Here is a 27,765-nt window from a genome sequence, read left to right as displayed (position 1 = left end):
TTGCCGCCGTATTATTTTTCTTTGTTTTCTTTTTAATTTTTATTTTTTTAGCGGTACGCGGGCCTCTCACTGCTGTGGCCTCTCCCGCTGCGGAGCACAGGCTCCGGACACGCAGGCTCAGCAGCCATGGCTCACGGGTCCAGCCACTCCGCGGCATGTGGGATCTTCCCTGACCGGGGCATGAACCCGTGTCCCCTGCATCAGCAGGCGGACTCTCAACCACTGCGCCACCAGGGAAACCCATTCCTTTGTGTTTTATCACTTTGAAGCAGTGTGCACAAAACCATGATCTATAAAACCATGTTCAGGGAATGGAGGGAAAGAAAGGGAGACAACAAGCAATCATTTCTGGGTAAAGAATGGGAAGTCAGGATAAGGAGGAGCCACAGCCGTGCTATAAATTCCCAGGCACTGTCGCCTCCCCCTCCCAACATCATTACACCTCTTATCAGTTATTCATACTCCTGCTCTCACCCGCACAGTGACCTTCACTGAGAATTGATGCTCTTGGGACCACAGTTATTCATCCAAGGGCAAGTAAACTGGGGAAAGAGAGCAGAGTCCGCCTGAACTTCTGCCACTCTCCTTTGCTCACTGGTCTGTGCCACCACCTGCAGGCTTCTCCTCTCTTAGGATCACCGTCTGCACCATGATGTGTGGAAACACTGTGTGCCCAGGTGAAACGAGCTCCTTACCTCTGTGTGTATGTGTGTGTAGTGTGTGTGTGTCTCAGAGCTTCTACTCACACTATCATCCCCCTAGAAGGCCCTCCTCCACTTCTGGCCCCTCGTTTTATGTATCCAAACCTTGTCCCTTAATAGATTATGAGCAGGTATGGAAGCAATCTAAGTGTCCATCAACAGACGAATGGATAAAGAAGATGTGGTATATATACAATGGAATACTACTCAGCCATAGAAAAGAATGAAATTTTGCCATTTGCAGCAACATGGATGGACTTGGAGGGCATTATGCTAAGGGAAACAAGTCAGACAGAGAAAGACAAATACTGTATAATATCACTTATCTGTGGAATCTAAAAACTACAACAAACTAGTGAATAAAGCAAAAAGGAAGCAGACTCATGGAGACAGAGAACAAACTAGCGGTTACCAGTGGGGAGAGGGAAAGGAGGAAGGGCAGTACAGGGATAGAGAATTTTTTTAAAAAGGGAAGTTTATTATAGAATTATATGAAATCATGTGTGTGAAATTTTTTTTTTTTTTTTTTTTGTGGTACGTGGGCCTCTCACTGTTGTGGCCTCTCCCGTTGTGGAGCACAGGCTCTGGACACGCAGACTCAGCGGCCATGGCTCACAGGCCCAGCCGCTCCATGGCACGTGGGATCTTCCCGGACTGGGGCACGAACCCGTGTCCTCTGCATCGGCAGGCGGACTCTCAACCACTGCTCCACCAGGGAAGCCCATGTGTGTGAAACTTTAAAAAATTATAAAGCACTGTAGAATTTAAAGAATCTTTCATTCAATAAAAAAAGATCAAACATTTTTTTGATTAAAAAAACAAAAACCAATTAAAAGATAGATTATGAGTGATTATTTCCTTTTCAGAGGAAACAAACATTTTGCCATATTTTAAAATATGTTGCAATATTCGTATATGATTTTTCCTATAGCAAAACATTATTTCTCATCCAAATATTAACCCCAATCCTGTGGAGCTTTCTCTGACATTCTATCCTTTGAATCATCACACCTACTCATCTGTGTGTCTCCGGCCACTTTTCAGGTTGCATTTTCTCGCTTTGTGCACTCTTTGGCCCTGAGGGTAAGATATTAGTTTGAGTGACTCTCTCCCACTGTCAACTTGGGACCTAAATACGCTCCTGGATCAATGTTGTGGCAATATCCCAGGGATGGCCAGTCTCCCTTCTTCCACAACCTACTCTGTGACAAGCCTAGTGAATGGGGATCAAATGTGGAGTTAAAAGTCATTACCCTGATCTCCTGTGGTCATTAATGATCTCAGAACCCCTGCATCCAGAGCCTAACCAGACCCTGCCACTCCCCAACAATGACCATCACTCCCTTACCTCTGTCCCATAAGGCAGCCTAGAAATCACCTCAGGTGCCATCCAGTAGGGTGTGCCAACCAGTGATTTCCTCTTTGGCACCTCTTTGGAAACTTGAGCACAGAAACCAAAGTCAGACAACTTTATCTGAAAAGGAAAGGAATGCAACAAACTAACAATATAAAAATACTGGCTCTGACATTTGCAGCAACATGGACAGACCTACAGATTATCATACTAAGTGAAGAAAGTCAGAAAGAGAAGGACAGATACCATACAATATCACTTATGTGTGGAATCTAAACTATGACACAAATGAACTTATCTTCGAAACAGAAACAGACTCACAGACATGGGAAACAGACTCACAGACATAGGGAACAGACTGGTGGTTGCCAAGTGGATGTGGAGGGGGGATGGGAGAGGGATGGACTGGGAGTTTGGGATTAGTAGATGCAAACTCTTATATATATGTATAACCAAATCACTTTGCTGTACCCCAGAAACTAACACAACACTGCAAATCAACTATGTTTCAATAAATTTAAAAAAATACTGGCTTCGAGATATAGAAATATAGAAAGAGTTTCAAATTCAAAACAAAACCACCATCTCTTGTTAACAGGCCTTGAAAATACCAGAGAAGGGGCTATCAGACCCTTTTATTGGAAAGGTACAATCCATTTTAGTGAAAAAACCTCTTATGGCTCCAGCAGGATTGATTTGCAAATGTTTAACTCCTGCTGCTGCTATCTTTTATAAAATTATGAAATCCCAAAATTTACAATACACCCGAAACAAATTCATTAAAATTCAAACCTACTACTTTCATTTAATGTAAGAGATGATGCTTTAGTGTAAGTAAACTGCTATTCTCAACACGAGTTTTGTACAAACTGCTGCAATTTAGGGGTTTTTTTTACACCGAAGACATTTAGATTTCTAAGTACCATGAGATGATTCAAATAACTAACCTCATTTCTATGTTTGAATTATTGCAAGACCCCATTTATAAAGGATGCTGAGATATCACTTTAAGTACTGGCTCCCCTTTTCTTTTGGTTTTCCTCCTTTTCTCAGGACAATTGAAGTTGCCAATGTGAATATCAATGCAAGTGGAAATGAGGGCATAGAAACTGGGTGTGAACAATTAGTTACCAGGGGTACAAGGTGGTCATCTTAATTACCCAATATACATATATGTTATTTACGTTAGAGGTCATCAAAAAGAAAAACACCCTGAAATTAAATACTCTTAAGAACATACTGCACCCTCAGGCACCCTGCCAGTTTATTCTAGGTGACCAGGATTCAGTTTATTTCTGGGAGGCTTGATTCTTGTTCATGGTGACCTGGTCTGAACTTCAGATAGCCTCATTGAAAAAGATTGTTTAGGATTATTGGTGATGACAGAATACATTAAATGAAAACAAAACAAAACAAAACAAAAAAAATCAATGATTCAGGCATTGTTTGGCAATGGTTCAGAATGGTCATTTGAAGTTAAAATTTCCATAGATCAAAGGTATAGTCTCTAAGGCACAAATTCTCCCTTGATTCTCTTGATACCTCTCTGAACTTTTTTCGACCTTTTTTTCTGGCTCTATCTCTGCTGCCCACAACTTAAATACTGGGGCTTCCAGGAGTTTGGGTCCCAACTCTCACCTCTTCTCTTTTTAGGCGCTCTTGCTAGATACTCTTTAACTCCACATGGAGTTAATTTTTGTGAAGGGTATACAGTCTGTGTCTAGATTCATTTTTTTGGCATGTGGATGTCCAGTTATTCCAATACCACTTGTTGAAAAGACCATCTTTGCTCCATTTTACTGCCTTTTCTCCCTTGTCAAAGATCGGTTGACTCTATTTATGTGGGTCTACTTCTGGGCTCTCTATTCTGTTTCATTGGTCTATTTGTCAATTCTTTGCTAATACCACACTGTCTCAAAAAGTCCCAAAGTTAGGTAGTGTCAGTCTTGCACTTTGTTCTTCTTCTTCAATATGTGTTGACGATTATGTTGGTCTTTTGCCTCTCCATATAAACTTTAGAATCAATTTGTCAATATCTACAAAATAACTCACTGAGATTTTGACTGAGATTGCATTAAATCTATAGATCAAGTTGGGAAGAAGTAACATCTTGACAATACTGAGTTCTTCCTATCCAATGTAATACCTCTCCATTTATTTAGGTTTTTTAAATTTTATTCATCTGAGTTTCGTAGTTTTTCTCATATAGATGTAGTATGTATTTTGCTTGATTTATACCTAAGTATCTAGTTTTGGAGGGTGATAATATAAATGGCATTGTGTTTTTGATTTCAAATTCCACTTGTATTGCTGGTACATAGAAAAATGATTGACTTTTGTATATTAACTAGATATCCTACAACCATGTTATAATCACTTATTAGCTCTAGATTTTCTTGTTCATTCTTTCAGATTTTCTGAATAGATGATCATGTCACCTGTAACCAAAGATAGTTTTATTTCTTATTTCCCAGTATGTATACCTTTTATTCCTTCTCTTGTTTTATTGCATTAGCTAGTACTTCTAGTATGATGTTGCAAAGGAGTCGTAAGAGGGGATATCTTTGCCTTTTTCCTAATCTTAGTTGGGAAGCATATTCAATTCTTAAGGATAGTTCAAGGCCCTGATCACTTCTCACTTCCTCCAGAATTTTTCTCAGGAGGCTATATTGATCTCTCCCCTCACCAAATTTGAGAGAATTTAGTATTCATTTAATCTTGAACTGTTTTCTGATGCTGAGATTTTCCCTCAGCTAGAAATGACATTGCTCAGGGGCAATAGCTCTGCCTTTTAATTATGAAGCCTCGCTGTGCTCCTTAAGAGCTGAGAAAACAGTAGATAATCAAAAAACTCATGCTACTAGATTGATATTATCTGATATTGCCATATATATACATACATACATGGGACAACAGATCACGTGATAGAAAACACATTGGTGCTCCTTCTGAAGCCATCATTGACTTACTGAAGACAACTGTTTCTAGAATCAAAGTTGTAACACAGATGAAATGGAGGTAATGTTTTGGAAATTATTATTTTTTCTTTTTCCATTTCCTTGTTCATGATCTGCTCTCTAATCAGGCCAAGACTAGTGGGGTGTGGTTTGGGATGGGACTCCTTCAATTTGGATTGCACCAGATGGAATGCTAGAGAAAGATGGTTTAACAGAGATATGATTTTTCTCAATTGCTTTGGCATAGCAAGAATCAAGCCCAGATGTGTCAGATCACGGAATGTCCATGTGGTATAAAGAAGACTGCCCTGGGAATTCCCTGGCAGTCCAGTGGTTAGGATTTGGCTCCTTCACTGCTGGGGCCCGGGTTCAATCCCTGGTTGGGGAACTAAGATCCCACAAGCTGCAAGACACAGCCAAAAAAAGAAAAGAATAATCCATTAAAAAAGAAAGAAGAGTGACCTATGGCCATGGTAGCTGGTCCATAATCCTTGCTGCCCTATTGTAAAAGGCTTCTACAATTCTGAGAAGTGAAAGCCCTACAGTCCATCACTTTTAGCCAAGGATTATTTGCAGAAGAGGACAAAGAGCAGTAACTTATGTCAGGCCCCAACTCTTTATTATACACCATTTCCTACCACCCCGAGCAGATGGTGGTGTGCTTCAGAAATATCTGAGTAGCATACATCCCCACACAAACAAGGGAGAGGAGCCACATGCATCTGTGTTCAGAGGTAATATTAAAAATATTTAATAACCAGATTCATCTAGACCAGTCAGAATCTAGACATAAAGTTGAGCTTTGTTCTGGAGTTATCCTGTGGGCATTACCATCCTTAATGAGGCAAGGGGCATCCTGGTAAAGGGCTGGGGTCATGGGGGATAATACTCCAATGACTGGAAACAGTGGCTATTAACCAACAAGCATGAGAATATTGCAACATTTTAACAATGGGTGCAGATACACTGGTGAATACCAGCTGCACATCAGCTTTGGCTATGCCCAACATGGCCTCCATGGAAAGATGGCGCAACAGAGTGGGTGGAAATGAACTTGAGGCAATGCTACTGGCTTCCATGGCCTTTGTGTGGTATGCAGGGCTCCCGAAGCTCCTCCAAATCTCAGTGAAGGAACAGGGCCAGGCACAAGCCTATGGTTGACATGAGAGGCAGTCTCAAGGATAGCTTTCAAGACTTGAGGAAAGAGGCTGGAGTAAAATACTGCAGAGAAGCCTCTTCCTGAAAAGACCAGCAGCTGATGGGACCAGCTAATGCTCACTGGTCACGAGTCCAGGTAGCAGAAGAGGCTGTCACGCCAAGGCAGGGACCAGCGAGGAACAAGAAGATGGATCGTATCTCCTTCACCCCGAGGTCCCATAACCCACATTTGTCTCCATCCTGAGGAAGATGGGGGTGGGAGGTGGAAAGAAAAAGCAGGTGGCAGCCAAAACTGAAAGACTGAGGGTTTAAAGGTATCAGTTTAACCTTACAATAATGTGACTGAATTCTGATAGACAATGTTTAAATTATTTAAGCAGACTAAATTTAATAGACTGAATTAAAATAGAGTTTTAAAAAAATTCTAGTCAGTGGGGCTTTGTGAAGAAGTCGAGGTTATGCGTGTGTGTGTGTGTGTGTGTGTGTGTGTGTGTGTGTGTGTGTGTGGTTATTTCCAAAGTTCAAGCCTGAGTAAGTTTGCAACCCTATGACACAGATAGTAAAGGAGGAACAATTTTGCCAATATATTTTGTTTACCTGTAAAATGAAGAAACCTGAATGATTCAGGAGGTGACTGTATCAGCATTTTGGTATTGGCAGTTTTAATTTCAACTGGCTTTAATTTTAAAGCCTCTAGTGTGGCTCTCTTTTTCCAGACATTAAAAAAAAGATACCAAACCTGACAGACTAATAATTATCTCCGTGACAAAATATAAGATGAGAAATTGAAACTCAACACTTGGAAGCCAGGCCTGTTCTTCTGTTGTAGGAGTATAAGTGCTTTTGCATGATTTTTTTACTCATTCAAGTACATAAAAGAGACAATTTTCTAAAAGAACATAATTGCACACAACATTCGTCCAAATAAATCTGCAAGTAGATAATAAGAACTCAGGTAATGAGTATAATAAAGCATTGTAGGCAGTTATTAAAAGCAAATCACACACACACACACACACACACACACACACACACACACAAAAGCAAATCACATAGACTTTAAGCTGAGCCTTATTTTAGATAGGATTGTACAACGTGGGTACTTAGGAAACCATCTCTGTCTCACTAATGCAGTTAGGCTAAGAGAACTGAAGCAAGCATGTTGCCCACCCCCTAAGAGGAGATGTAGCTGGTCCACAGGGGCCAGACAAGGAACTAGAGCTCAGAGGTCAGACAAAGCTGCTACTAAACCTGAGATCTTACCCATCTCAATGCATCCTGGCTAGGAGTAAGGGGCCCCACAAAAATTTGCAAGAGGAGGAGCAAAAGAGAATCTACCCACAAGATAGCTACAGGTTTAAAATAAAATATAAAACCTTCGTTTTGTAAATTGCATATGCTCTAAAGAATTCTTGTATCTGCTCCAGATTTTTGCTAAGGCAGAAAGATGGCTGCTTTTGTGCCTGGTTCCTGGGTTCTTCCTATAAGGCAATGGTACTCAAGTGTGTATCATCAGCTGGAAATTGCTCAGAGATACATCCAGCCTGACTGAATCAGAATCTCTGAGAGAACGGCCCAGGAATCTGTTTTTTGCTAAGGTCTCCAGGGGTTGTGTTGCTCACTAAAATCTGAGAACTTGTTTTAAGAAGAGCAATGACCCAGGGACAAAGGAACAGAGGTAATAGAAGGGGTCAGACTGATGAGGGTGCCTCCAGCTGAAGACTCACTTCTTCAGCAGCCAAACCCGAGAGGAGAGGGAAGGCATCATAGCGGCTGAGCTGGAATGGCTTAGAGGCCTCAGCCAGCCCCTCTGCCACTTGGCACAGCACGGAGAGCGGTAGGAACTTGCCCAAGACTATGTGACAGTTTTAGCAGTGAACTCAACCCTGGGGTCTCCTGACTTTTCATGCTGTGTTCCCTGCATTAGAAAATAACTTCTGTGGAGGGAGTGTTTGGGTGTATCTCAGAGACTACTGGAAAGGAATGAATTTAAGCAAGCTATTTAATATGCCCAAGTCTCTATTTAAGAAGAGCTTCTGGGAGATAATCTTCAGGTCTTCCTCTAATTGTAAAATTCTAGCAATTTGAGAGCCAACAAAATTCAAATGGCTAAAGGAGCCAGGAAAATATTGGGTTGGCCAAAATTCTGCTCAGGTTTTCCCGTAACATCTAATGGAAAAAACCGAATGAACTTTTTGGCCAACCCAATAATACCAACGAATTAAATGAGTCAGTGGAGACAATGGAAAACTAGGGACACACGCCCCTGATAAGGAGACACTAATTTCCAGCTGATTGTCAGGGGCCCAGTAGAGAAGGTGTGGAACACTCATAGGCTCTGGTTGCCCGTCTATGGCCCCTTATTTGTCCTTTAACCCTCCCTTCAAATCCTGTGGGAGAAAGGGCACAAACATATTTCTTATTTCTGGGTGTTATGTTAGTTTGGGCCCCCCTCTCCCAGAAGAAAATGCTGAGACAAGGATTCAGTGTAAGGCATTTATTGGGGAGATACAGGAAACACTAGCAGTGAAATGGGGAAGTATAACAGAGAAGGGAAGGCAGTCAGTCAAGGGTTAATCAGCAAGGAAGTTACCACCATGGGAACTAGAGCTTAATCCTGCTGAGGACATCTGGGAGACTGTGTAGAATATGTGCCTCAGAGCTATTCCATCCAAGGGCGAGAGAGCTGGGGTATTTATATACCAACTCCCATCACTTTTTCAGGGCTGCTCCTGGGAAGCATGAATGTTAATTTCCTGGAATTTCTAGGCTGCTTTGTTCTGCAAAAGCAGACTACAGTAGCCAGAGAAGTCCCCAGGCAAAGAGATGCAGGTGGTGGCATTTGGAGGTGGACTTAGCGAGCACTGAAATGGGAAGATAAGGGTGGGGCACCAACAACATTTGCACCCTCATCACACCACCTCCATTACCGCCATGTGTGAAGTCAGGCACAGTGTTGCCAGACACTTTGATTTTTTTCAAGGGAGACAGGAATCTGAAATTTTATGTGAAATCTCCTAATTCTTAAAGTGTGGCAACCAATTTATAGTAAAAAGAAAAACCATAAAGATTACTTGTAAATGCCTCTTTTTAATAGATGCATTGGGCTTAAGAGGTCATGGGTTTGAATTCTATTTCAGCCAATGAATTTGATAAAAGTTAGTCACTCACTGCCTAGTGGCCCCTAAGTATCATCTCCTAAATGCAAGCCCCAGGCCAAGGAAAAATCGTGGAGGGTTGAGTGGAGGAATTTACTCAACCCTTAGTTGCAAGGGCAGGGGGATTGCCTTCATTCTGAGCATCTACCATGTACCTGGTTTACCTCTTATGGTTTTATACTAGTTACTTCATGTAATTCTTGAAACCACTCTATGACATGTTATTTATTTTCCCTTTCAAACCCCAAACACCACTCCTTAAACACCTCTGCTTAATACAAATTAGTGACTCACTAGATATTATTTCTATCATGGACAAAGCGTGAACGATTTCTTTTCAGTTGATAACAAAAAAATTTCCCTTGTAGTCTTTGAAGAGGCCAGAAAGGACTTATCCTTTTAAACCTGAGCAATTCACTGTTTTAAAAAATATATATTTTATTTTGAAATACTATATATAGGCTCATAGGAGGTTACAAAGAAATGTGCACCCAGTCCTCCCGATATGTTAGCATCTTATGCACTGTAGCTCAATATCAACACCAAGAAATTGATGTTGGTACAGTCCATAGAGCTCACTCAGATTTCAGCAGTTATACATGAACTCATTTGTGTATGTAGTGTGTATGTGTGTATATGTGTGTGTACTCTACAATTTTATCACATTTTAGTCTTGCACAACCACTGTCACAAATAAAGATACGCGACTATACCATCACCATAAGGTGATGGTGCTACCCCTTTATAGCCACACAATTCCAATCCCTAACCCCTGGCAACCACTAATATGCTGTACATCTCTATAATTACGTTATTTCATAAATGTTACATAAATGGAATTATGCAGTGTGTATCCTTTTGAGGTTGACTTTTTTTTTCACTCAGCATAATTTCCTTGAGGTTCATCCAAGTTCTTGCATGCGTCACTCATTCTTTTTTTTTTTTTTTTTGATCTGGGTAGTATTCCCTGGTATATATACACCATAGTTTATTTAATCATTTACCTTCTGGAGGACATTTAGGTATTTTCTAGTTTGGGGCTATGATGAATAAAACTGCCATAAACATTTGTGTGCAAGTTTATGTGTGGAAATAAGTTTCCATTGCTCTGGAATATATGTCTAAGAGTGAGAATGCTTGTCACATGGTAAGTCCATTTTCAGTTTTGAAAGGAACTGCCTAACCATTTTTCAAGAGTGGCTCTACATTTTACATTCGCACCAGCATTGTGTGAATTAGTGGTGTTATTACTATTTTTCATTTTAGCCATTCTTATAGGTGTGTAACGATATCTCATAGTTTCAATTTGCATTTCTCTAAGGGCTGATGACGTTGAGCATCTCCCAACAGCACACCTTGTGTGACAGACAATATTTCCAAAAATGCCAACAACAATACTGTCCAGCCCCTGAGATCTTCTTGACATATGATTCAATTCTCCTCCCACTCAGTAGAGTTTCGTGTTCCTTCCCGCTGGATCTGGAAGGGCTGTGATCATGGTAAAAGCGACACTATGTGACTTTGAGGTCATAAAAATGCCATACTTCTACCCTGTTTTCTTGAGACACTCACTCATGGAATCCAGCCTCCATGCTGTAAGGAAGGCCACATGGTAGGTGTTCTGGTGGAAAGTTCCAGCTCAGCATCCAGCCAACAGTCAGCACTACATTCCTGACATATGCCTGAGGAAGATTCCTAGATGCACCATCTAGCAAGTCAGAGCAGTACTGGCTGGCTGAGCCCAGCCAACTCTCAGTCATATGAGAATGCGAAAATAACTTTTGACTTAAGACCTAAGGGGATATGTTATGATAATAAATGAATATGTCTTCTGCACTATAGAATGCTATAAAAGCTCCAATAGATTAGTATAAATTGTACTCTCAGCCTTTTCTTGGAGTAGTCATACTCCATCTCTGTTCTCTTTTTTAAGGAAAAAAGTTTCCTTTCTCTATAGAAACTGGAGTCAATATGGCACCTTGTTCTTAAACCTGGATGAGCTCACCCTGGCCAACGTGGCTGAGAGTCAGGCTCCTCTCCACATGCTGTGTTCCTTCTTCCTGGAACACTCTCATCCCTGAAGGCCACAGGCCCCGCCCCTCACGTGTCTCTGCTGTCACCACCCCACTGCAGAGGGGTCTTCTCTGAACGGCCTCTACAGACCCTCTACTCTCCACCCTCCACCTTCTTTAGTCTACTTAAGTTAATTAATCATAGAAAACTTAGAATGTATCACCCTGCAATCTGGTGGTGATTTTATTTGTATGTTTATCAATTTGTTGATTATCACACTCCCATTCTCCAAATAAACTGAATGAAATTAGTGATTTTGCTTTATTCATCCTTAGGACCTAGCACTGACCTGGCACAGAATGACGTTTAGCTCATATTTACTGAATGAGTGAGTGAACAAACCATTCAGACTGAAAGCACTGAGGATGTGCCAGTCCCTGTGAGCTCTGCTGGGTGCGTGGAAACTAAAGAAATGTTTGAAACGGAGATTCTGCCCTCAAGAGTGACACTGAATGATCTAGCCTTTCATATGTTGTGGGGAGGGGAGATCTTTAAGTAAGCTAATTAAATAATAAACTGTCTTTGTCTCACATCTGATTTTGACAACTGACAGGTACTCAACAACAAGGGTGAGCCTACACCCTCAATCTCTACAAACAAGGAAAGAAAGCCTGGCAGAAACTGTCCTGATTTTGTTTTCCTGTAAGCTCCAGTCCCCAGAGCCAATGTGTGGACCAGTTCAATGCTCAGCAATGCTCAGTTCTGAGGCCATGGGACCTTGCCCTGGTGCTTTTCTGAGTCAGGCCAGGAGAGAGTTCTAGCCCTTTTCCTATAGCTCCCCTACTCTATGGGAGATGCTGCAAAATGGCCACATGGTCTTCCCCTCTCTGTATCCACATGCTTTTGGATGCAACTTTGCATCTTCTCCCATCAAGAGGCAGTGGTGTTTATGGTGTTATTTCCCCATCCCTTGCATCTAGGCCCAGTTACCTCCACTACCACTGCTGAGATCCAGCCAACCACCAGGCTAATTAGTGAGGCTGTCAACCCCAAACTGACCACAAATGCAAGAGTGAGCTCAGCTGATGTCACGTGGAGCAGAGGTAAGCTGTCCCAGCTGAGGTCAGTGCAAAAGTCGACTCACAGAATTGTGAGCAAATAAATGGTTCTGGGTTTAAGCCACTAAGTATTGAGTGGTTTGTTGTGTAGCAAAAACTGACTGATACATACTCCTGTACGCTCTTAAAAGAAGTTCAGCTAGAGTAATGCAGAAAGCAGGACTTAAAACTGCGCATTAAACATAATACTAAGTTGGTAAATTATGTGTGTGTGTATGTTCATATATATATATATATATATATATATAGGAAATGGGATTATGGGTGATTTTTTTTAAGGTCTTCAAATGCTTGGCTTATTTATTTATTTATGGCCGTGTTGGGTCTTCGGTTCTGTGCGAGGGCTTTCTCTAGTTGTGGCGAGCGGGGGCCACTCTTCATCGCGGTGCATGGGCCTCTCACTCTCGTGGCCTCTCTTGTTGCAGAGCACAGGCTCCAGACGCGCATGCTTAGTAGTTATGGCTCATGGGCCTAGTTGCTCCGCACCATGTGGGATCCTCCCAGACCAGGGCTCGAACCTGTGTCCCCTGAATTAGCAGGCAGACTCTCAACCACTGCGCCACCAGGGAAGCCCCATGGGTGATTTTTATTTTATTCTTTATACTTTTCTGAATTTGCTGAAGTTTCCACAATAAAATTGACAATCTTTTTAAAATAAAAGAAGAAAAGCCAAAGTTCTTGGGTAGTTCCTTCTGGTTGCCCTCTGATCATTCCTGGGCAAATTCTGATGTGACGTGAACGTTTTCCACATGACTGAGGATGCTAGGTGGTAAAAGACAGGTGCATTAAAGGGACAGCTGGCTCCACTCATCACAAGGCTATTACATCTGCTGGGAGTTTCAGGAAGATTAAAAGCGTCTAAATAGGGGGAAAAAAATCTATGCTTCAAAACTCTTCCATCTAACTAAGCCTTCCTGGCAATGTCAACTCATGCATTCCTTGGCTGTTGTATTCTATCTGGTGTGGCTGATGAGTTTCAAGTGAATCCCCTGAGCAGGCTGCAATGATGGGAAATGCAGATATCTGGGCCTGGGGATACACTAGTGTGATGGATATCTTCTGTTTGTCCTTTCAGAGCTGGGAGCCCTGAGCCCTGGGAGGCCAACCTGTGTTGACCATTGATGGCTTCTGATTGGACTCAGTCAATGGGGAGCACCAGTAGGAGACTGGAAGGAAGGAGCAGAGTGAGGTTCGGGTACTTATTGGCCCAGTTCCCATCCAGCAGGTTCACTATGGTCTGGTTTCCACTGAAGATCAGAGCTCCTGCCAGGCAGCCTTCTTCACACAACAATCTCTATTTCAAGATTCCAGTAACTAGTTCTGCACCTCACCTCTTCAGTCATGGGGTAATAAGAGGAGTGGTGTTCCATTCTAGACACCTATGCTGGTCCTCATGACAGTTCCTTTCGGCTTTTCTACATCTCACCTGCCCACACCTTTATTAAACCCTCCTCAAAGCACTGGAATTTGTCATCTGTTTCCTGCAGGGACTCTGAGAGATACTGCAGACATGCGTAGTCACACAAACAGAATGGACACAGTCCTAGAAAAGTCATTTTCTCTCCACCAATGAAAATAAGAATGTGGCAGAAAAATAAAAGAAATTTCTATAGTTTCTATTACTTCCTGCACTTACTGTTAAGGCAGAAAATTATCTGTCAAATTCAGCTCACAGATAGTTTTAAATGACAGGATGACACAGAGGATGGTAATTTCTTCTTCAAAAGCCTCCTGGGAAGGGGAGTGGGTGACTTGCGACTAAGGAAAATTAGAATTATGAGAAAGTGTTCTTAGGAATATAATATCTGTGATAGGTGAAATGACAAGGTAAACCGGGGAGGGACCCAACATGAAAATCTTACCCGGCCATCACTTGTCAGCAGGATGGAGTCACTCTTTATGTCCCTGTGAATCACTCCTTGGTTGTGCAGGTAGGAAAGAGCCCTTAGAACCGACAGACAGACGGTAGCTATTTGTTCTTCATTCATTCTAGAAAGGAAATCACATTGAAGGAGAAAGGTCAGGCTTAAGACCATCTTTGAAATGATCAAGAGAGGTGGCTCCCTTGTGTTCTAGAGAACCAGTCCATGCTCTCCAGCCCATGTCTCGAAAATCTATGGGAAAGGAGAAGGAAGTCTTTGGGACCTGATTCCCAGAACCTAAGGCCTGGCATTGAGGATGATAGGGGCTCAGTATTAGCTAAAGTAAAGAGATCCCCATTGGCTGGCTTTTGGGTCATCAGTGCAAATGCACTTCCTTGGACTCTTATAGGTAATTCCCCAGGTACTGACAAAACTCCAGGGTCCTACAGAGAGGGCACACTGAATGACGCCAAAGTTCCAGGAGGGGCTGCTAGATGACCTTGAGGAAGTCCTTTAACTTCCTCGGGTTTCTTTTTCCTCATCTTGGAAGTGGGCAAGGCCATGGTTCTCTTCAAGGTTGGACTCAGGCAAAGTGGTCTTTAGATCTCTAAGATCCCCCTCTGGGACTTGCCCTGCCTCTCACCAGCCCTTCCTCTCCCTCCTCCAGGAGCTGGAAGCTTCTGTTACTCCAGGTCCCTCTGTCAAGAAGGAAATTGGGCCTAGTTAGTTACTAATAACCAAGTGTGAATGAGTGATACCCTAATAAATAGACCATGGGAATGAGAAAGGCAAGCACAACACTAGATATGCTCCCCCATTTCATGGCTGCACCCTCCGAAGAAGGTATGTCTGGTTTCAGAGGAGACTGAGGTCAGGTGACCTGCCCAAGTTTATATAGCTCAGAAGGTAACCAGATCATGATTCAAACCCCACCTTCTATGAGTTCAAAACCCATGCTTTTCTACTTTCCCCACTGTATCATGCAGCAATTGTAACTCAAAAGAATGGATTTTCAGCCACTGAAGAACCCAGGTGGGAAGAATGATGTGGAGAATGTAGTCCCTCAGTGCCCTCAAAATGACCCATTTAGGCATCTGCCTAACTCGTCTAGGCATAAAACTTCCTCCCTCTCACGGAGATATTGAGAGGCCCAAATTAGCAAAGGTAGAGGTAGCAAATGTGAAAGACCTCCTAAAACAAACTATCAGGCAAACAGAGGAGGCTATCAGGAGACACACTTCATAACTGACCAGAGCCCAAATTAAAGAATTGACTTGGGAAATAATCCCAGGTAACTTTTAGCTCAGCAGGACAAGTAAATAGATGGCCTTGAATCTGCGTTTCAGTCTTGTTGATGCCAACAAACCCCAGCTGAGTAAAACTAGGGTTCAAAATAAAATCCAAGGAGATAACCAATCAGGAGAATGTCAAAGGTACAAAGTGGATGAGTATGAAGAAACATGCCCTTCTCTTTGAAGAGGATTCCTACCACCGCAATGAATTGGCCTCATAGGAAGGCAGGTGTCTGAAACAGAGTGGAGACCTACAACTTCTGTGTTCTTGGTTTTGTGGTAAGTGGGCTGGTCATTATGCTGGATTGTTTTCAGATGACAATTTTCACATCTGCCCAAAGCACACTCCTGAGAAGTTTAGAGCATCAGCCACAGGGACAAGTCCAACTACATCTTAAAATTAATTCAGGACCAAGAATTATCATCTTTAATAAAATAAAATCCATTTTTCTTGGATTCAATGAGATTTGAGTTATTTGGAGCAGGCATAAAGATTTTTCACAGGTCAAAGGTAACAAAAATTAATTGACTCTGAGCCACCAATCACAAACTGAAAAATCCCCTGGAGTTTATAACAAATGCTACTGACTCTTAATTCAATGACTTTGAAATGGACATGGCCCACTGTAGAAAACCTGGTGCTTTCCTACTTCAGCAGGGAGGAAGTCAGGTGGAGATAAAAACACCTCAGTTTTGGAGTCAACTCCAAATTCAAATCCTGGCTCTGCCAATTATTAAATACGTGATCTTGAGAAAGATACTTTTTGCCTCTATGAGTCAAAGCTTCATCCTCTAACAGACAGGCACATCAACACCTACCTTATAGAGATGTGTGAAGGTTACATGAGTTAATGCAAGAACCTGACAGAGCTTGGTACTTTCCTTTCCCTTCTAGAACTGTTTCCTTGAAATAAGTAGGATATGATTTAACAAGATGCTAGATAGGGCTAAAACTTTAGTATGTATAAGAAACTCCTGAGGGGACTTCCCTGGTAGTGCAGTGGTTAAGAATCCACCTGCCAATGCAGGGGACACACGTTCGCTCCCTGGTCCGGGAAGATCCCACATGCCGTGGAGCAACTAAGCCCATGCACCACAACTACTGAGCCTGTGCTCTAGAGCCCATGTGCCACAACTACTGAGGCTACCCGCCACAACTACTGAAGCCCGTGTGCCTAGAGCCCATGCTCTGCAACAAGGGAAGCCACCACAATGAGAAGCACGGGCACCGCAATGAAGAGTAGCCCCCGCTCGCCGCAACTAGAGAAAGCCTGTGCATAGCAACAAAAACTCAACACAGCAAAAAATAAATAAATAAAATAAATAAATTTTTTAAAAAAAGAAACTCCTGAGCATCTGGCTAGATCATGGATTCTTTTAGTCCATCTGGGTAGAGCCTGAGATGCTGTATTTCTAACAAGCTCTTAGGGGATGTTGATGCTGCTGGTCCCCAGACCACACTTTGAGTGGCAAGCAGTTAAATGTTTTATCAACCAATCAATCAATCATTCAATGAAGTACTTATTGAATATCTACTATAGGAAACTCTCTGAACTACCAGCTTAAGGATTTCAAATTCTAAATATCCATGGTATTCCTTGACACACAATTGCTTCTTGCTCTCTGGAGCTACTCTGCCTTCAAGGGGAAATCCATCAACAAAACTAGATGGAGAGAATTAGAAAACACAATGGATTCTAGAGAGGCTGGCTCTTCAGTGAATCCCACGGATACAAAATAAGAACTTGACAAAGTGAGAGCTGTAGTTTTCTGATGCTCTCTGAGGCAAGAAAAAAGCCCCTCCCTTGGACATATTTTTATTAATTGTTTTATATGTAAGTTACATTTGCCTTATTCGTAGGTCTCTTCAGTATACTTGTTGCTACAATTTAAGATGATTAGATAGATAGATAGATAGATAGATAGATACATAGATAGATAGATATGGTGGTTGTATGGCTATACCAGTAGGAATCTGCCAGCTGAAATGTTGGTGATAAACATTTGGTGTCTTCCCTTATGTCCTTTTGTTTTTAGATGGTCTACCGCAGACTCAGAGCTATAGGGAGTCATGATTGAAACACTGCCTCATTTTAGTGGAGAAAAAGCAGCACCTTTGATCTCTTACAGGTTTCTGAACACTTTCTTGCTACCTTGCTTTCCACCTATTGTCGCTCAACTGGATTCACTTATGATTTGGATGCCATTTCAGTGACATCAGCTAATACCCAATGTAGCTCCTTCATGACAATCTTCTCAAATCTTTGGTATTTTATTTACCAGCAGAGCAAACTTAAAGTTTCCCAAATGTAACATGATTTTTTTACACGTCTGTTCCTTTGAACCTTGCTTTTCCAGCGCAGTCCATGAACTAACAGCATTAACATCGCCTGGGGGTTCCTTAGAATGCAGAGTATTATGCCTCCCCCCCATTGAATCAGGATCTGCCTTTTAATAAGAACCACAGGTAATTTGTATGCGTATTAAAATTTTAGAAGCACTGTCTTAGCACATACTCTTTCATTTGCCTTCAATGCCCTTTTCTTCCCACTTGCCTTCTTAGTAAACTCTGATGCATCTCTCAAAACCCATCCTGGACACCACCGTATATTGGAAATCCTTCTTGACTCTCTTATAGAGATATTCAGGTATTCTTCTATGCTACTTATATAATTCTAATTCTGCACAGGTGTTAGAATGTATTTATTTCTAATCTGAGACTTCCTTGGAAGGGTGTATCTGAGCCTTATTCATTTGTATCTTTTGTAGCCCCAGCACTTAGGAAAGAGCCTGGCACATAAAAAGTGATTAATAAATACTTGATGAAATGACCACAACTGACACATCAGAGAAGCAAGTAGCTGAGGCAACAGTGGCAAGCAACCATTGTTACTTGCAAGATGATTTAAAAACAGATTTGAAGAATCTCTCTCTCTCTTATGTAGTTTGTTATTATGACATAAAATTTTGATCTTTCACCTGCCCCTGCCTTCCCCAGGTACCCTTGGTGGTATCAACACATAGCAATGGTATAGCAACTTAGGAGAATGAAACTCAGTTTTAGAAATCTACGTAGGGATGGGAAATTCTATTATTTGTCACTGAAACTCCATTCTCAGCAGCTTGCTGATTTAAAATCAGTGAGTACAAATGAACTTCTGGAGGGCAGGGAGAATGTGAATTGAGTGAATGAACTATACATACATGATATTGTGATAGGCACCTGGGAATACAGAGAAAAAGGGCAGTTGTTTCTCTACCTTCAAAGTGCTTAACTACTTATGAAGAGTTCATAAATATAGTTACTGAGGCCTTACCCTGGAAAAGAATAATAAGCACCTTGAACTACTTGCCTGGATAGTAAAGAAACTTACCTGGTATGAGTAACGATGTCTGTCAAGGCACCACCTTCTAGAAATTCCATGACAACCCAGAGCTCATCATTGACAAGGTAGCTGTTGTACATGTCAACCACGTTGTCATGGTGATAATCCCGCATTATCACAACCTGGGCAAAATGGAAAGACACTGTTTGACTTCGGACCGTGAAATTTGACTTTTTGTTTTCTCATGACTACATTTGGGCTGTGAGTTCAACTGATGGGGAGTACTGATTGTGTGTGTGTGGGGGGGGTATTCAGAAGTCTATTACAGACAAAGGGACAGCACTGAGAGCAGCTGGCAGGAATAGAGGGGATCAAGTTAGCAAATTCAGAGAAAATGGCAGGTCATCAAGACACTGGGTTGGGGGAGAATACAGGGTAAAAACAGGCAGAACCATGGCAGAGTTTGCATTCACAAGAGGGAGTTTAGTTGAATGTTTGGGGGGATGTGATCAGATATCCCATAGGTTACTTTTAAAACACATTGTCCACACTCTGCTATTGGGCAAAAGGGTCACCATCTCAAGGTAAGTGAGTCTCAGAAGTGACTGAAGTAAACAGTTATTAGGGCTGGGGCCACATGACACCAATCTAACTTCTTGGGAGGTCTAGGCCGAGTCTGAAAGAGTTTGTGCTGAATACAAAGGATAAGTCTTTAAGGTAAAAACATTATGACTTAGGCATTAAAAGGCCAACTTGTGTCTGCCTGCTGGAGAGAGCATCCAGGAATTGCCATCCTGTGGCCACTTCTGGTGATATTTTCAGAATGAGTGCTAAATAATAAATTATACAGTTGTTTAAGTTGTATTTTCCCTGTCTGTTCTGGCATTGTGGTTTGGAAATAAGTTCCAGAAATCAGGAGCTGTGGACTGGGAAGAAACTGAATCCCACTCACCCCATGATCTCCGTGAGGTTTGGAGCATGGAAAAGAAATGAACACCTATGGGAGTTGGAGCTGGGTGGAGCCTTCACATAAGCCATCACGGAAGAGGGTCCAAAGTCACAGCTGATTGCATTGTTACAGCTGTATGAACCTACTGACCCTGGGTTAGTAACATAATCTGATGCTAGGTTTCCTTATTGCTAAATGGAGATAACATTTTTCTGTCTATGGTTATTGTGAGAATCAAACCAGACCAATGCTTAGCACAGTGGCTGATCCACAGGAAGTACTTCATAAAGAGGCAGCCATACAGGCATAGAAAAAGGGATGCTATTTTTGTATTTATATTTTCTGTGTTTTCTAATGTCCTAAAATGTATATGTGTTATTTCTGAAATGGGAAAGAAATGTTACATAGGACAGAAAGGATGATCCGAACACACCATCTACCTCATTAAAAAGCAGCTCTCGTCTCTGTTGTTTTCGGAGGTCCATTTTCTTCACGGCGACTTGCTTCCCCGTGTGTTTCTCAGTGGCGATGCACACAATGCCGGTTGACCCTTCCCCGATTTTGATAAAGTTGTCCAAATATTCTCTGGGGTCTCCTGGGCTGACCACCAGCTGCAGGGCTGCCCGGAACTGTTCGTGGGACACCCTGGAGGGCTGCTGGTCTGAGGAGGAGCCCCAGCTGGGTGGGGGGTAGGTGCTAGATGAGATGCTGAGAGAGCTCAGGTAAGACGCTGTGGAGATGTACTGCGAACTGGTCTGGAGGGAGGGGTGGTGGTACAGGGTGGCTGTGTGGTACCCAGATGGGTACTGGTGGCTGCTTGAGGAATAGCCTGCTTTGCTTTGACTTTGAGGTAGTTTGGCAGGGCCCCTGGGGTAGGTGTCGGACCCTGACAGTGGAGGGCTGAGGACCACCTGTGCTCGATCATAATCCACCTGGGAAGACAGACACAGATGGAGAAATTCACACACTACATCTGAATACCATAGCCATCACACAGCTGGTCCAAATGATGAGCACCACTGCACAACCCACTCGTGGGTGAGGCTTACCTCGTGAGGTCCCAGGATGCATCGCTTCCACCCTTTATCTGCCCTCCAACCTCCCCATCCTGCCTATTTCTTCCTCCTTCCCTAATAAAATCCCCAGAAGTAGACTCTGAGACCTGGATTAGAATGCAAGTAGTAGGAGGTGATCCCAGGAGTTATGAAGGGGAAAACGCCAATACAGTAAGTTCCCTACATACGAATGAGTTCCGTTCCAAGATCGTGTTCATAAGTCCGACTTGTTTGTAAGTCCAACAAAGTTAGCCTAGGTACCCAACTAACACAATCGGCTATATAGTACTGTACTGTAATACGTTTATAATACTTTTTACACAAATAATACATAAAAACAAACAAAAAATAAACATTTTTAATCTTACAGTACAGTACCTTGAAATGTACAATAGTACAGTACAACAGCTGGCACACAGGGGCTGATCAAGTGAATAGGCAAGAAGAGTTACTGACTGGAGGAGGGAGAGGAGGTGGGAGATGGTAGAGCTGAAGGATCGTCAGCAATAGGAGATGGAGGCAAGCTGCAATTTCACTCACGCCTGATGTGGATGACACGGGTTCTGGTTCCTTGCTGGATTCAATTCTACCTACCGTCTTGAAAAAAAAACGATCCAGTGATGTCTGGGTAGTAGATCTTTTTTCTCATCTTAGATGATGCGGTAGCACTGGATTGCATTCTGAGCAGCTGCTGCAACTTTGGTGTACCATTCTATGTTCGGGTCCTGTGTCTCAAAAACTAACAGTGCCTCCTCAGATTAAGAAAATCCCCTTGCCATTTCCTGCATCATGAAACTCTTCGGTTCTTCAGTTACTTCTTCCTCTTGTCTCTCTTTGTCCTTTCTCTGGGCCTCCAATTCCATAAAGTCTTCATTAGTAAGCCCCTCATGTTGCACAGCAAGAAGTTCAATGAAGTTGTCCTCTTGCAGATCTAGCTCCAGCTTCTCACTGAGGGTCACTAAGTTGCTGAAAACCTCTTTGGACTCCTCATCCACATTCTCAAATCCATGAAAATCGTGAACAAACTGTGGGCAAAGGCTCTTCCAAACCCCATTCATGGTGACGGCTGTAACCTCACGCCAAGCAAAGTTAATGTTTTTTATGGCCTTGTAGATGTTAAAGTCCTTCCAAAATTGTTGCAAGGTTGTTCCTGATTCATCACTCACCTTAACTGCCTGACAAAAAGTGTGACATACATATTTCTTGAAAATCACAATAACTCCCTGGTCCATGGGTTGGATGAGCGACATAGAATTTGGTGGCAGATGCACTACTTTGATGTTGGGGTGAAAGTCGTCCATGAATGGGGGGCAGCCTGGAGCACTGTTGAGAAGCAAAAGAATGTTGAATGGGACATCTTGCTCCAACAAGATTTCTCTACCTCCGGGATAAAGTGGTGGAAAAATCAGTCCTGGAAAATGGTGTGTGTAACCCAGGATTTGGGGTTACTCTTCCACACAACAGGAAGGGAGCCCTGGGCTATGTTTTTAAGGGCTCTTGGGTTCTCTAAATGATAAACTAAGACAGGCTTCAGCTTCATATTGCTGAAAGCATTGCCACCAAACAACAGAGTTAGCCAGTCCTTTGCTGCTTTATAGCCTGGCATCAACTTTTCTTTCTTATTGATGTAACTTTGGTCTGGCGTCCTTCTCCAGTACAGTACTGTCTCATCCACATTAAAAATCTGCTAGGGGAAATATGCTCCTTCATCAATAATTTCTCAAGGTGTTTTAGGAAATTCCCAGGCAGCTACCATATCTGCACTTGCTGCCTCGCCACTTGCCTTTACGTTGTGAAGGTTGGCTCTAGCCTTGAACCAATGAAACCAGACATGGCTGGCATTAAAAGATGCGCCCTCTGATTCTTCACTGTATTTCTTCTTCAAGTCTTCATAAAGGCTTTTGGCTTTCTCTTGAAACAGCACTAAGCTGAGCAGGACTCAACACTGATGTGATCCTGCATCTGCACACTGAGAAGTTTCTCCATCTCCTCCGCCACTTTTCCACACTTCTTCGATATTACTGGCGACATCATCAATACAGCAGACTTCACATGTTCCATGATCTTGTCCTCGTTCTTCAGAATCATGCCAATGGTTAAACAATTCATGTTATAAGAACTAGCGGTGTCTACCGTCTTATTTTGCCTCGCTTCACTCTCTCAATTATTTTCACTTTTGTTTCCATCGTTATCACTTGGCGCTTCTTAGCAGTACCAGCTATATCACTGCTGCTTTTACACTTGCTTCTGGACATCCTGGGCTTGAAATAAAGATACCGTACAGTACAGTACACAAAAGCACAACCACTTGTAGAGGATGTATGCATGTGACAATGTACACCAGACATGTGAACTAACTTACGTGACTGGACATACGGATGCACATTCAAGTTTGAAAGTTCACAACTTGAAGGTTCATATGTAGGGGACTCACCAAATACATAAAAGGAACAACCTAACTCCCTGTGCAAAGCAGCTTTTCGGACAATAAGATAAACACATACAAATCAGTATAAATGCATAATGTTTGAGAAAATCCAAAATCTGCAGGGCTGTGTGTGTGAAAGAGAAATCTGCTCAGCCCTCAAAAGGATTCAAGGCAAGAACATTCTACTCTGATTGTGAAGAGTGGATTGAGGGGACTTAGTGGATAGGATGGGGAGGACACACAGGGCAGGGGTGGGGGAAGCCAGTGAGGGGCTGCCATGACACTAGGTGTAAGTTCCAGCAATCACTCTCTGGAAAAGTCAAGAAGGAGCTCTGGTCACCCCTGGAATGACTGAGGTCAGGGATGGTGAATATACCACATCATACCACCCTTGCCTCCTTGCCCAAAGCAGAAAGTGCTAATAGATGAATACACTCTTTTGTGTAAGATCCTGATGATAACGAGAGTGTTGGATACATAGAAGGTGTTTGAAAAAGATTCGTTGATTGGACCTCCAGCTCCTTCTTAACACAGAGTCCCAGGAAGTCTCTTCCACTCTACCAGGATGTACATGGAATGACATCCTGGTAGGATCCTCCAAGGATCCAGATTTGCTCTAAAATGATGGTTGCTGGCTACATGTGGCTATTTAATTAAAATCAATAGAAATTAAACGTTAAAATAAAAAATTCCATTCCTCACTCATATTAGTCACATGTTAGGTATTTAAGAGTCACCACATTGGACAAGATATAGAATATTTATAGAACATATAGAATATTTCCACCATCGCAGAATGTTCTATCGGGTGGCACTGTTCTAGTTGAATTCATTGCTCCCACGTGGTCCATTCATTCATTTGTTTAGTGCACAGATTAATATCTAAGCAACTATTATGTGCTAGGCACCATTTCAGGTGCTGTGGGAAGGTCCAGCAGTAATCATAATGGATGGTATTTCTATTGTCCTGGAGTTGACATTCTAGAGAAGGAGACAGATGATAAACAAGAAAATTAATAAATATACAGTATGTGGTCCAGTAGTAATAGGTGATATGAAGAAAAATAAAGCAGAACAAGGGGATTGAGAATAACAAGGTGCCATCTTGCATGGGATGGCCAAGGAAGGCCTTTCTGAGAAGTGTAACATGAGCAGAAACCTGGCTGAAGTGCGGGAGCAAGCCCTGTGACTGCGGGGGGCAGGGGTAGTCCAGGCAGAGGGCACAGCACATGCAGGATTCTGAGGCACACACAGGCTTGAGGAACAGCCTGGAGGCTCTCCTGGTGCAGAGAGGAGGCAGTTTGGAAAGACAGAGAGAGAAGTGGTGAGGGGGCAGATCATACAGACCATGGCAAGGATGCTGGCTGTTGCTGAGGGAAGTGGGAGCCACTGGAGGTTGCTAAGCAGAGGACAGTGACATGACCTTGACTCTCTGGATGCTGGAGAAGAGGCTTTGCTGGCAAGGGTGGAAACAGGGTTGCCAGTTAGCTTACTGCAGTCAATATGGGCAGAGATGAGGGTGGGTGCTGTAGATGGGGTGAGAAATGGGATCCGGAGTAGAGTCTGAAGATGGAGCTGATCCAATTTTCTGATGGATTGAATATGAAGGAGAAGAATCAAAGATGACTCCCAGGATATTATCCTGTGGAGCAAGCCACTAAATAATATGAGGAGCATAGGGGCAGGAGCAGGCTTCTCAGCTGTGAATCAGCCTCCAAGATGGCTCCCAGTGATTCCTGCCTCCTGACATGATTGTGTAGTCTCCTCCCCCATTGTATCAGGTTGATCTGTGAGCAAAAGAATATGGTGGAAGTAATAGTAAGTGTCCTCTGAAGCCAAAAAAAGACATTGTGGCTTCTCTGTCTTCTCTCTTGGATTGCTTGCTCTGGCTTTCTCCAGCTGCCATGTCGCGAGGACACCCCAAACCCTATAGAGAGGTCCTCCTGCCAAGAGCCAGCTAGAAACTGAAGCCTGCCACCAACAGCCATGTGGGCCATCTTGGAGGTGATCCTCTGGCCCCAGTCAAGCCTTCAGATGATTGCAGCCCTGCTGACCTCTTGACTGCAACCTCATGACAGACTCAAGGTCAGAATCACCTAGTTAAGCTAGCCATGGAAACCCACAGAAACTGTGTGAGGTAATAAATGTTCATTGTTGTTTTAAGCCATTAAGTTTGGGGATGATTTGTTACACAGCAATAGATAACTAAAACATAGGGTGAAACCCAGAGTTCCATCATGGCCACATTAAGTTTGAGAGAGCTATTAAGCATCCAAGCAGAGATGCCGCTTAGGTGACTTAGACATGACTCCAGTCCACGGGAAAGTTGACATTAAAGACATGAATCTGAGAGTCATCGGTATTTAGCTGGTGTTAAAAGCCATGGTGTTGAATGTGTAAGAGAAAATCCAAGGACTACAACATCTAGAGACTAAAAAGAGGAGAAGGAACTTGCAAAAAGGAGCAGATAAGGAGTGGCCTGTGATGTAGGAAAGAAACTAAGGGACTAGGATGTCCTGGAGCCCAGGAAGGAAAGTATTTCAAGAAGGAAGGAGTGATGAACCACATCAAATGCCACAGAGAAGTGAAGTTGGATGCGGCATGTTGCTCGTTGCATCTGGCAACATGGTGGTCATCTGGCAGAAGGAAGGTGTCTGAACCTCTGGTCCCTTGCACAGCATGGACAGATGCCTCTTCAACAAGTCAGGGAGCAAGATCTGCACACAGCAGCCTCCTGAAAATTGCCATGGTACCATTCTCAGTTATGCACTGTCCATTGGCTCCCAGATCACACTGTGGCCTCCTGTACTGCTGCACTCAGACAGTCTAGCATCAGCCAGCAGGGGCCCGGGTCCTGCTAAGCCAGGGCCCTGGCCTGATTGCAGAGCAGAGAGAACATATTTGAAGGACATATTGAGGGCTGAATATTGATTCTAATGACTTGAGTCAAATCATTTAGCCTCTCTCAACCTCAGTTTCGTCATCTGTAAAATGAGGGTCATCACACCTCCCTCATGGGGTTTTTATGAGGCTTACCTGGGGAATCCTAGAGCAGCCTGGTGTTTAAGAAAAGACTTTGGACTCAAAAACTTCTGCCATTTACAAGTTGTACGACATTGGGCAAGTTATTTCAACTCCTGTGCTTCAGTTTTCTCACTGGTAAAATGAGAGCAATAAAAATAATACCTACCAAATGATAATAATACCTATCTCCCAAATGATAATAATACCTATCTCCTTAGGTCACTGTGAACTCTAAAGAATTGAATACAAATCAAAGGATTTGAACAGTGACTGTTCCATACAGTCTGCTAATTCATTCTGGGTAGTGTTATTATTATATAAAGTGCTTAGCACAGTAGCAGGCATATAAAATAAAATAATAAATAGTAACTACAGTGGTAATAAGACTAGTGAGCATTTACTGAATATGTACAATGTACTGGTAGCATATATACTCCCATACATTAACCTTCTAAAACAATCAAAGTGTCCCTAATTATAATATATTCAGCACTGTATTATAATTAAAATGCTATATTTGACATCCAGCTGATTTTTGTCTAAGGCCCTGGATTTGTGCCATACACAAGGAAAACTGGCATGTGTATGTGCTGGGCTGGTGGGGAGACGAATGTCAGTGTAAATTAAATAATTCAATTCTTCCTTTAAATTAAGCCAGATTAGCCAAGCCCAGTCTAGTCACAAGGCCAGTGTGTGAGGGCAAGCGGGGTCTGTGACTTTTACTTTTGAAAGTGTGTCCTGGGAGCCGCCACATGCCATCATCTCCTGGTGTCCTCCTGGGAGGATCTCCTCCTGTAGTTTAAGTGAAACTGAATTCATTCCCCACAAGCATGTATAACTGGTCTCTGAAGAAATGTCAGAAATAAAAGGCTGTTTCCTGTAGGAATCACATCCGGACACTGCTCTTCCTTATCAGAGTCTACTCTTCACGGCTGGCATGATGCATCAAGAAAAGGATGCTGGGGCTTCCCTGGTGGTGCAGTGGTTGAGAGTCCGCCTGCCGATGCAGGGGATGCAGCTTCGTGCTCCGGTCTGGGAGGATCCCACATGCCGTGAAGGGGCTGGGCCCGTGAGCCATGGCCGCTGAGCCTGTGCATCCGGAGCCTGTGCTCCGCAACGGGAGAGGCCACAACAGTGAGAGGTCCACGTACCACAAAAAAAAATAAAAAAAGAAAAGGATGCTTGTACCCGGCCTTACATTTAGGTCTTTAATCCATTTGGAGTTTATTTTTGTGTATGGTGTTAGAGAATGTTCTAATTTCACTCTTTTACATGTAGCTGTCCAGTTTTCCCAGCACCACTTATTGAAGAGACTGTCTTTTCTCCATTGTCTATTCTTTTGCCTCCTTTGTCTTGTAAATCAACCATAC

The 27,765-nt window shown here is 42.7% G+C and overlaps 1 protein-coding gene across 1 annotated transcript in view; it reads right to left on the bottom strand.

Moving 5' to 3' along the window:
* PAK5 (p21 (RAC1) activated kinase 5) overlaps positions 1–27,765 on the bottom strand; it is a gene marked incomplete at both ends in the record, with an annotated part of 96,632 nt that overhangs the window by 2,861 nt on the left and 66,006 nt on the right. Inside the window, 4 exons of the mRNA XM_082856885.1 lie at positions 2,050–2,175; positions 14,322–14,448; positions 18,988–19,121; positions 20,329–20,820. Coding sequence (XP_082713011.1) covers positions 2,050–2,175; positions 14,322–14,448; positions 18,988–19,121; positions 20,329–20,820 — 879 coding nt within the window. The remainder of the gene's footprint in view (positions 1–2,049; positions 2,176–14,321; positions 14,449–18,987; positions 19,122–20,328; positions 20,821–27,765) is intronic.

This window comes from Leucopleurus acutus, assembly GCF_964270905.1.
Source record: "Leucopleurus acutus genome assembly, chromosome: 16".
In the NCBI taxonomy this organism is placed as follows: domain Eukaryota; kingdom Metazoa; phylum Chordata; class Mammalia; order Artiodactyla; family Delphinidae; genus Leucopleurus; species Leucopleurus acutus.
The sequence above is the reverse complement of the archived record's forward strand: the minus strand, read 5'-3'. Positions and strand labels throughout refer to the sequence as shown.